At 43.7% G+C, this 12006-nt stretch overlaps 1 protein-coding gene across 1 annotated transcript in view; it reads left to right on the forward strand.

Annotated features, from left to right (window-relative positions):
* pth3r (parathyroid hormone 3 receptor) overlaps positions 1 to 12006 on the forward strand; it is a gene marked incomplete at both ends in the record, with an annotated part of 50314 nt that overhangs the window by 26324 nt on the left and 11984 nt on the right. Inside the window, 4 exons of the mRNA XM_084322937.1 lie at positions 2045 to 2198; positions 3909 to 4062; positions 6294 to 6354; positions 6765 to 6831. Of these exons, the coding sequence (XP_084179063.1) occupies positions 2045 to 2198; positions 3909 to 4062; positions 6294 to 6354; positions 6765 to 6831 (436 nt within the window). The remainder of the gene's footprint in view (positions 1 to 2044; positions 2199 to 3908; positions 4063 to 6293; positions 6355 to 6764; positions 6832 to 12006) is intronic.

Genomic DNA, 12006 nt, shown 5'->3' on the forward strand with positions numbered 1-12006 from the left:
TGGGATCAGTCTGTGTTTACTGCTGCTTGTTCTCAGGTTGGGATCAGTCCTGTTTACTGCTGCTTGTTCTCAGGTTGGGATCAGTCCTGTTTACTGCTGCTTGTTCTCAGGTTGGGATCAGTCTGTGTTTACTGCTGCTTGTTCTCAGGTTGGGATCAGTCCTGTTTACTGCTGCTTGTTCTCAGGTTGGGATCATTCTGTGTTTACTGCTGCTAGTTCTCAGGTTGGGATCCTTCCTGCAGCAGGGCTGTCTGTGGTGCTTCTGCACAGTTACGCTACATGTTTCTGGGTTAGATTAGATTAGATTAGATTAGATTAGATTAGATTAGATAGATTATACTAGATTAGATTAGATTAGATTCCATTAGATTAGATTCCATTAGATTACAATGTATTGTCATCATAACAGCACAAGTACAGTACAACGAAAAGAGGTTTGGCATCCAAGCAGAGTGCAAATGTAACAGTAAAGTGCAATAGTAATATATAATATACAGGTGATTAAACTGGGTATAATATATATAAATTAGTACTACTGAGTAATAGTGCTAACTAATCAGATGTATGTACAGAGTTGTAGTATTAATATGTACAGTGATACAGGTATAGGGAGGTGTAGTGGTTACGTAATTTTATTTTGTTCCTGTTCCACCCTCTGTTCCACTTAATGTATTTACCCATTTCTAAAACGGTTCGTTTAAAACAAATAAAGCATGGACATTGGCATGGTGTACCTTTCTGTGCGTATTCATCCACAATATATAGCTCAACATGAAAATATTCGCAATTAATCGTAAAGGTAGCCAAATAACAACGTTTATGTTTTCGTTCGCTGGGAAACTACACTGCTATTTGGCGCTGCTGACTGACGTCACCACAGCGTAGACACCTGGCTTTAGTCGCAGACCTAGAATCAGATTTCCCTTACATTCCATAAGCTTAACAATTCGTACAATGGGAAAATAACTGACCCTGAATCTGTGGCTAGTATCTCTCTAGTGATCATAACCATTTATCAGATGAAGCCAACCACCATTTCTAAAAGCAACAACCACGTTATCATTATTTGTATTCACTGCATATTAAATCACTGTAAATACTAATGTAAATCATTGTTTCGTTGTACATATTGTGTATAGTTTATAATGTTATTGTTTTTCCGGCGGGCTCTACATGCCCCGATTTAAAATGGTTATCTCCTCTTTGTATACTTTTGTCCTCACAAACAAAGTATTCTGCCAGGGAACTCATGGACACGACAGTAGTAGTTATAAGGTTTTTGAGCTTGTAACGTTCACGCTAGTTAGCTATCGTGGTATCAGCCGGCTGTGACGTGTAGCTAGCTAGCTTGCTAGCCGGCATGATGCGTGCAGTCAGTGCACAGGTCTGAGAACATTTTACTCTGTCCCGAAACGCCTCTATGCCTGATTTAAAATGGTTAACAACAGTAGACATTGCTAACATCTAGTATGTTTAGCGAGGTAACGTTAACGTTAACGTTAGCTAGCTACAGTAGCTAGCTTAGTATCAGCTGGCCGTGATGTCGATTAGGCGACAGCATTGAACAGGCTGCCTAGTGAACAACAGGCTGCCTACTGGTAAATGTAGTTCTTTTTTTTACGACAAATTAAAAACCTTATAACTACCTTTATTTCAACCAAAAATGCTTAAACAATAATGTTAGTGGTAGAAGGGAACTCATTTTGTGCAAAAATGGAAGCTTGTCAATTTCCATGCGGCAGAATTGTTACAATAGCCGATCATCCATTTTCCCAATGATGAATCCCTATACGGGTGGAACAACCAGTGACACCTCCCTATGAAGACACTATGGTAGTAAGTCATACTGCCATCAGCGTAACTACTCTACTCTCTCTCTCACTCTCTCTCTCTCTCCTGCTCTCTCTCTCTTTATCTCTCTCTCTCTTTCTCTCTCTCTCTCTCTCTCTCTCTCTCTCTCTCTCTCTCTCTCTCTCTCTCTCTCGCTCTCTCTCTCTCTCTCTCTCTCTCTCCCCCCCCTCTCTCTATGTCTCTCTCCCTGCAGGCGCCTCCACTGCACACGTAACTACATCCACATCCACCTGTTCAGCTCCTTCATGTTTCGGGCCGTCAGCATCTTCGTGAAGGATGCCGTGCTCTACGCCATGTCTGACGACAGCAAGGCCGAGGTGGACCTGGTTGGCAAGAGGCCCCACATGGTAACGTAGGAGGTCCTACAGCAGTGCATGTCCCTAACTGACACTGTTGAAACGTCAACCAATGGTACCAAAGCACCTCAAAGGCACTAAAAACAAGGCTACAAACATCACAAAACAAACTGGTCAGACTACTGCTTGACCTTATTCCTAAAACACACCTCACCCCTGCCCACTTTGACTACCTAGGATGGCTTAGAGTAGACGACAGAGTACAGTAACTTGCAATGGGCCTGGTCTACAAGATACACTACACCACTCAGGTACCCATGTACATGTCAAAATACTTCCCAAAGGTCAGTGAATACCACGACCACAACACCAGAGGGAGCTCCACAACCCAGATTCGGCTCAAACAAGGGACTAAACACATTTCGCAATTATGCCACAATAATGTGGAACGCCCTACCCACAGCCCTAAAAGAATGTGAATCCCTACCCACATTCAAAACCGCTCTCAAAGAGCACCTACGGGAGCCCGCAATTCAAAACTGGCCCCGGTAAATGTCCAACCCCCCCCCCCCCCCCCCCCCCACAGTACACCCAACCCCCCCAATGTACAGTTTCCTCCCCCTCAAATGTATATATTCTCTTTTAGAAACTCTGTCTGTAAATAAACAGTACTGTATATTTGTATATCTTGTATGTCATAAATGTATGGATGTAACAGTACTGTATATCTGTAAAATGGGGGACCCTGATGTAAACAAGACGAAAGTCTTTCTCTGGTCTGCATCCCCTTAACAATTGTGTGTATTGAGCCGTACTGTACCCATTCTGCAATCTGTTAATAAAATGTTCAATCAATCAATCAAGTGTGGCTTAACTAGGCACGTGTGAGTGTCGTGGCCCATCTGGCTTAACTATGCTCACTAGGAGGACAAAGTGAGTAGAAAGCTATCTGGCTAGCTAGGCTAGTGTTCCATATCCGCTTCCATTAATTTGTGCTAAGCTAGCTTAACGCTAGTGGCGACAGTGGCTTAGGGGGTAGAGCAGTCGTCTGGTAATCAGAAGGTTCCCAGTTCAATTCCCGCTCCTCCCGGGCAACGTGTCGAAGTATCCTTGAGCAAGACACTTAACCCCTAACTGCTCCCGGTGGCGTCCTATTTTTCTACAACGGAGTTCGGCGATTTGCGAATCTGATTGGCCACTGACGTTTCTGGTCATGTGACATGTGCACCCAATAGCGTGACGAGCTGTGTCTTTGCCCATTTCCGCGTCGAACAGCCTGCAAAGCACCTGGCGTTCTATCGCCTAACCCTAACCCTAACCTTAACCAACTTCGAAAGAGTGACTAAGCTTAACCGTCGGAATCAGGGCAGGCGTTCTATCGCCATGCTCTAAGACAAACTCTAACCTTAACCGACTTCGAATGAGCGCCTAAGCCTAACCAGTGTAGAAACTTGTGGTCCCACGATTGGGCGTACATGTCACATGACCAGAAATGACACTGGCCAATCAGATTCGCAAATCACCGAACTCCGTTGTAGAAAAATAACAGGCCTCCCGGTGAGCAGGTTGCAGGTTGCATGGTCACCTCCGCCGTCGATAAGTGAATGGGTAAAATGTGAGGAACAAATTGTAAAGCGCTTTGGATAAAATATGTTATATAAATGCACCATATTTAACATATAGAGAGGAAATTGGTATCTATCTTCTTCGTGTGACTCTGGTGGTTGGTGTTCTAACATGTATCTCCTGCTCTGGTCTCAGGTTGGCTGTAAAGTGGCTGTCACTCTCTTCCTGTACTTCCTGGCGACCAATCACTACTGGATCCTGGTGGAGGGGCTATACCTCCACAGCCTCATCTTCATGGCCTTCCTGTCGGACAAGAACTACCTGTGGGCTCTGACCATCATCGGTTGGGGTAGGAACCTCTGCCTGGGGTAGGAACCTAGGCCTGGGGTAGGAACCTAGACCTGGGTATAGGAACCTAGGCCCGGGGTAGGAACCTAGGCCTGGGGTAGGAACCTAGGCCTCATCAAAAAAACTAAATAAAGTACTGATCCACCACAGAGAAAAAGGTACATAATGTACGTTATGTTATAGCTATAAGTAATATATATTTACTTATTGTATCAGCGAATAAGCGTGACCAGGAGTCGAACTAACAATGATTGTTGTCGTGGGCAAGTGCTCTCGCCAGATGGTAAAAAAAATTAAAATAAAGATTTCCCAAATTTTGTATGCAGTCATGTCATCACAAACACCGGCATTTAAAGGGTACAAATAAAACAATTCCTGCACCAGAATGCAGGAAATGAAGTCTTTGTAACACAAAATCTCCTGGTGGGGGACCCCCCGCTTAAAAAGTGGCCTGACTGGGGCTATATTTCGCACTATATTTCCTGGCCTGAATGATTTCCCCAGTCTGGCCCTGGTTAAAAGCCTCCAATGCTTATTAGTGTGTGTGCGTTTGAACGTGTGCATGTTTCAACCATACATTTCCATTTATAAACATGGATTTATTTGTATAATTTAAAATAATTTACATTATTTATTTTTATTTTATTTTATTTTTATACCTCCTATAATAGTGGGGGTCGCGGCTCTCTGACACTGTTATTTCGGGGGTCGTGGCCTGAAAACTTTGGGAACCCCTGGACTAAGACACCCACCCTGATACAAACACAGCTCTCACCACTAGACTAAGACACCCGCCCTGATACAAACACAGCTCTCACCACTAGACTAAGACACCCACCCTGATACAAACACAGCTCTCACCACTAGACTAAGACACCCACCCACCCTGATACAAACACAGCTCTCACCACTAGACTAAGACACCCACCCTGATACAAACACAGCTCTCACTACTAGACTAAGACACCCACCCTGATACAAACACAGCTCTCACTACTAGACTAAGACACCCACCCTGATACAAACACAGCTCTCACCACTAGACTAAGACACCCACCCTGATACAAACACAGCTCTCACCACTAGACTAAGACACCCACCCTGATACAAACACAGCTCTCACTACTAGACTAAGACACCCACCCTGATACAAACACAGCTCTCACCACTAGACTAAGACACCCACCCACCCTGATACAAACACAGCTCTCACCACTAGACTAAGACACCCACCCTGATACAAACACAGCTCTCACCACTAGACTAAGACATCCACCCTGATACAAACACAGCTCTCACCACTAGTCTAAGACACCCACCCTGATACAAACACAGCTCTCACCACTAGATTAAGACACCCACCCTGATACAAACACAGCTCTCACCACTAGACTAAGACACCCACCCTGATACAAACACAGCTCTCACCACTAGACTAAGACACCCACCCTGATACAAACACAGCTCTCACCACTAGACTAAGACACCCACCCTGATACAAACACAGCTATCACCACTAGACTAAGACACCCACCCTGATACAAACACAGCTCTCACCACTAGATTAAGACACCCACCCTGATACAAACACAGCTCTCACCACTAGACTAAGACACCCACCCTGATACAAACACAGCTCTCACCACTAGACTAAGACACCCACCCTGATACAAACACAGCTCTCACCACTAGACTAAGACACCCACCCTGATACAAACACAGCTATCACCACTAGACTAAGACACCCACCCTGATACAAACACAGCTCTCACCACTAGACTAAGACACCCACCCTGATACAAACACAGCTCTCACCACTAGACTAAGACACCCACCCTGATAAAAACACAGCTCTCACCACTAGACTAAGACACCCACCCTGATACAAACACAGCTCTCACCACTAGACTAAGACACGCACCCTGATACAAACACAGCTCTCATCACTAGACCCACCCTGATACAATCACACTGATCACACACGCTTGTCAATTTCCATGCGGCAGAATTGTTACAATAGCCGATCATCCATTTTCCCAATGATAAATCCCTGTACGGGTGGAACAACCAGTGACACCTCCCTATGAAAACACTATGGTAGTAAGTCATACTGCCATCAGCGTAACTACTCTACTCTCTCTCTCTCTCTCTCTCTCTCTCTCTCTCTCTCTCTCTCTCTCTCTCTCTCTCTCTCTCTCTCTCTCTCTCTCTCTCTCTCTCTCTCTCTCTCAGGTGTCCCAGCCGTGTTTGTGTCCATATGGGTCAGTGCCCGTGCTTCTCTAGCAGACACACAGTGAGTGACGTCCTGCGTTATTTAAGTCCCTCCTTGTTCGCACAGTAATCAGTAAAGCTAGCGTTCACACAGTAATCAGTAAAGCTAGCGTTCACACAGTAATCAGTAAAGCTAGCGTTCACACAGTAATCAGTAAAGCTAGTGTTCACACAGTAATCAGTAAAGCTAGCGTTCGCACAGTAATCAGTGAAGCTAGCGTTCACACAGTAATCAGTAAAGCTAGTGTTCGCACCGTAATCAGTAAAGCTAGCATTCGCACAGTAATCAATAGACCTAGCATTCGCACAGTAATCAGTAGCTAAAGCTAGTGTTCACACAGTAATCAGTGAAGCTATACGTTCGCACAGTAATCAGTGAAGACAAGACCACTTGCACTTGCATACAATTGTTCCCTTCTTGTCCGTTCACAGATGTTGGGATATCAGCGCCGGGAATCTGAAGTGGATCTATCAAGTTCCCATTCTGGCGGCCATTGTTGTAAGGATATGACATTAGTCAGGAATTCATACTTGTAATATCCAAGACGATCCCTTTTTTGATGTATCCTCTGTATAAACAGTAGTCAATTCTGGACTATGATGATGTGATTTATGGGCATGCTGCAGCTTTAACTCTTAAACCTTTGGACTCAGTTATTATTTTTTTTATATTTGATATTTTTATTACAGTTTTTTTTAGACATTACAGTAGACACTACACACGTGACATACATACACGTATAAAAGAAAATAAAAAAAACTGAACAAAACAAGAAAAAATTATAATAATAAAAAATAAAGAAAAAACATTTATTAAAAAAAGTCTAATAAAAAGTTCTCAGAGCACTTCATGTTACAGAGTCGTTCCTATACAGTGTCCTTGTTTCAGGAGGTGAGAGATGTAGTCAATCGTTCCACATAGGAGATAAAGGGTTGCCACACCACGTCAAATTTTCCACTTGTTCCCTGCAGAGTATATTTTATCTTTTCAACTTTTAGATGGTACATTACATCACAAATCCACCTGCCAAATGAGGGAGGATGTTAGTTTTTCCAGTTCATAAGAATGAGACGTCTTGCTAAAATGGAGGAATAAGCGATACAGATCAGTTGTGCTTTTGGTAGATGTAAATCCTCGGAAGGGACACCAAAAAAAACAGGAAATTACATGGTTCCAGTACCCGACCTGCCAGGTCTGAGTAGAGCTTAAAAATTAAGCTCTACTCAGAGCTATTTAATATGGACGACCAGAAGTCTGCTAGGCTAAGACATGACCAAAATGTGTGATACAGACCGGCCGGGGCTTGTTTGCATCTGTTACAAGTAGGACTAACATTAGGGAAAATTTTTGACAGTTTGAGTTTGGACATATGTAGCCGATGTACGACCTTAAATTGAATAAGCCTGTGTTTCGCACAGATAGATGAAGCGTGAAATTTTTTTAGTATTCTTGACCACACCTCTTCTGATATGTCTGTTTCAAAGTCCTTTTCCCAGTGCCCCTTTATAATTGAGAGATATATATGATACACTGTGTTCTTTATGATATATATGATACCCACCACTGTCCTTTATGATAGATATACACTGTGTCCTTTATGATATATATGATACCCACCACTGTGTCCTTTATGATATATGATACCCACCACTGTGTCCTTTATGATAGATATGATACCCACCACTGTGTCCTTTATGATAGATATGATACCCACCACTGTGTCCTTTATGATATATATGATATCCACCACTGTGTCCTTTATGATATATATGATACCCACCACTGTGTCCTTTATGATAGATATGATACCCACCACTGTGTCCTTTATGATAGATGTGAGTGAATGAATGAATGAATGAATGAATGAATGAATGAATGAATGAATGAATGAATGAATGAATGAACGAAAAAAGAATGAATGAATGAATGAATGAATGAATGAAAACTTTATTTAACAGATTGCAGAATGGGTACAATACAGTATGGCTCAATACACACAATTGTTAAGGGGATGCAGACCAGAGAAAGACGTTTGTCTTGTTTACATCGGGGTCCCCCATTTTCAATTCATAGTGACATTTATGACATACACAACATGCATGACATCATGACATTTATGGCATAGGGACATACATGACATACAGGTATATAGTACTGTTACATTTGTGACATACCCACCACTGTCTTTTATGATAGATATGATACACTGTGTCCTTTATGATAGATATGATACCCATAACTGTGTCCTTTATCATAGATATGATACCCATAACTGTGTCCGTTATGATAGATATAATACCCACCACTGTGTCCTTTATGATAGATATAATTGTGAGGGCTGTGGGTGTGTGTGTGTGTGGGTCATGAGCAGATAATAGGGACTCTTAAAGTTATACGTAAAACGGATAACCACTAACTGCTTACGCAGACGTTTTAGGAGAAGGGGGAAAATAAACACAAAACAACCTTTACAGGTGGAAGCCTCAAAGTGAGTATTCAAGAAAATAAGTAATGTCCAAAAAAACAGGACGACACTCATTAAAGAGGTATAGAGAAAATAAATAAGCCACAAAGGCAACTCTTAAAAACAGAGTTTATATTGAAACATAAAACAATAAACCTCCACCAAGGGAGTTTATGTGCAAAGGGCAGTTCCAAAAGAACAAAAGAAAACACTACCATAAAGGACTCAGCCTTTATAAAATAAAGTGTAAACTAAGCCAGTAGACGAAAACGAGTATAGCTACAAAAGAAGGCTAAATGCTGAATAGGGCAGCGCTACACTTAAATAATAAGAAGCCTGACCAAAAGTATAGCCAGCACAAGGAAAATGAAAAAGCAGTTGACACTGCGATCTCCAAACTTAAATAGACTCCACATGGCCATAGGCACAGCTGCACTGCATCAGGTGCAATCAAGCCCACACACCTGCCGACCCATGAGGCAATTAACCACAGGGAACAGGGATTGACAGCTATCCCTCACAGAGAGGTGAAATAAAGCAAAAATAGACAGCTGTCCCTCACAGAAAGGTGAAATAAGGCAAAAACCATGACAATAATACCCACCACTGTGTCCTTTATGATAGATATAATACCCATAACTGTGTCCTTTATGATATATATGATACCCACCACTGTGTCCTTTATGATAGATATAATACCCATAACTGTGTCCTTTATGATATAATGATACCCACTACTGTGTCCTTTATGATAGATATGATACACTGTGTCCTTTATGATAGATATTGTAGCTGAGGGGTACAATTCCCTGACTGTATTGTTAGATATGATATTTAATACCACTACCTCATGTACTTTAACTTCTGGCCACCCAGTACAAGATATAAGTATGATGAACACTTTCCCACCTGATGAAACGAACCAACACAAATGTACCAAATCGAATATTTAATACAGCAAAAGGTGTATACAACATTCACTTAATTACATTTATGATTTGAAATATTGAATATGCACTTTTATGGCAAATGAGTATTCGTAGGTAAATCAACATTGAATGTCCAATCTCTGGTTGCGCAGGGAGTAAGTATACAACCTGGAATATTTAGGAAACGATAGCGATGGTACTTAAATGATTATAGCTGGATACACTAAGGGGGGGGGGGGGTCCCGCTGGTTGTAAGACAGTAGGAGGGGGGGGTTAGAGAAGCCGCTGGCGGTATCCCATCTGGCCGACGGTGTCTTGGGAGAATCCAAAGTCTTGGACACAGTGCCCACAGAACCTCGGGCCGCAGACGAATACAGCTGGACCCTCTGTGGAACGGTATCTGCCGGTCCACAACGGAGAGACGTGGTGCGACCTCACGTGTAGAGCGCCGCCTCACCTGGAGTCCTCTCCGGGGGGTAATTCCAACACTCGACAGTGTTGGCCTTTATCCATGGAATAATCAAAGCACACAAAGCATAATCCAAGAGCCGTGGAAGGCTCGCCGTCGTCGGGTAGAGTAATCCAATATACAGGTCCAGTCGCTCTTGACCCGGAGCTCCTCGGATGCAATCACCACTAGGGGTCTGACCAGCCTGGATAAGCGTCCAGATAACGTCAGGAACGATGGGGGTACTGATAACTGTAGGACTCGAACCGAACGATGCACCATACATAAATAGACTATTATTAGCTTAATAGAATACGTCCAACTCAACGGTATGGTGCCAAACTATGACCATTCAACTATTAATCTACACGATATCTCAATGCCTATTCTGGGCCAAGTAGGCCCTACTACACCGCACGTGCGTCGTGGGGAGGCTTTTGCGTCTGTCACTCTGTTGGAGGGTAAAGAACTGGACTAAAAGAAAGTTCTACTTTACGAGCGCCATATATATATGCGCTATGAACAAATAGTACCATTCGTATTTCGCCCGGCATATTACTGCGCGGAACCGAGGGTTGCCTCGACATGTTAGGCGGCACGATTGAACTTGGACCTAGGGGTATGGCAACCTGGCGCCAGGTTCTCGTCCAATGGTAGAATGAAACTATTATGGGCTGTTTAGTAGAAACGGGGATATTCAATGCATATTGTACAAGGAATATACAGGGGATATCAAACGATATACAAATACAATTAAATATATATATATAAATAAATATACATATTCGGTTTAATCTGATCCTTCACAACAGCCGCCCCCTAATTAGTCCCACCTAATTAGCTAAGCAGAGACAGATTAACCGCACTGTCTTCCACTCAAGGTCCGCTGTAAGGGTCAGTCAACTCACAAAGTCATAGGGTCATGGTCATCATCGATAGTATCTGGGAGTCGGGGCAGTTCTATGAGCCTCGCCACGGGCCGTGTGTAGGTGCGCCCTTGGACGAGTACTTCAGCTGCTCGGACCTTGCCATCGGCACCGGTGATCACTTTGCTTACGCGGCCAGCCGGCCACATAGCTCTGGGGAGTGACTGGTCAACTATCATGACGACTGTTCCTTCTGTCAAATTGTCTCTCTCTTTTACCCACTTCTGGCGGGTCTGTAGAGACGGTAGGTAGTGAAGTAGGAAGCTGCTCCAAAACTTGTCAGCTAGTACTTGGCTGTACCTCCACATTCTTCGGCCGTTCGCTTCTTCGGGCCTGTACATTGTCTGGGGTAGCGCGGGGTCCAGCCGCCCCATTAGGAGTGTGTTGGGGGTGACTGGGTCGACATCTGCTACATCACTGGAGACGTAACCGAGGGGCTTTGAGTTCAATACTCCCTCGATCTCCGTGAGGACTGTCATTAGGACTTCCTCTGCCACAGTCTGGGCTCCGAGTACGGCATACAGGGCTGTCTTTATAGAACGTACTTCTCGTTCCCAGGTTCCACCGAAGTGGGGTGCGTTCGGGGGATTAAACTGGAAGTCAATCTGGGCTGGAGCGAGGTGGGTCTTAAGTTCTGGGCCCATAGCTTGGAAGCTCTCTCTCAGCTCTCTTTCTCCGCCTTTGAAGTTGGTCCCGTGATCAGACAACAATGTAGACGGTTGTCCTTTCCGTGATATGAATCTCCGGAAGGCCATAAGGAATGAGTCTGTGCTCATGGTCGGAAGGAGCTCGATATGTATCGCTCTGGTGGTCATGCATTTGAATACAATACCCCACCGCTTCTCGGTGCCTCTTCCTCTCTTTATATACAACGGGCCAAAACAGTCCATGCCTGTGGAGTGGAAT

Source organism: Notolepis coatsorum (assembly GCF_963971535.1).
Source record: "Notolepis coatsorum genome assembly, chromosome: 10".
Taxonomy (NCBI): domain Eukaryota; kingdom Metazoa; phylum Chordata; class Actinopteri; order Aulopiformes; family Paralepididae; genus Notolepis; species Notolepis coatsorum.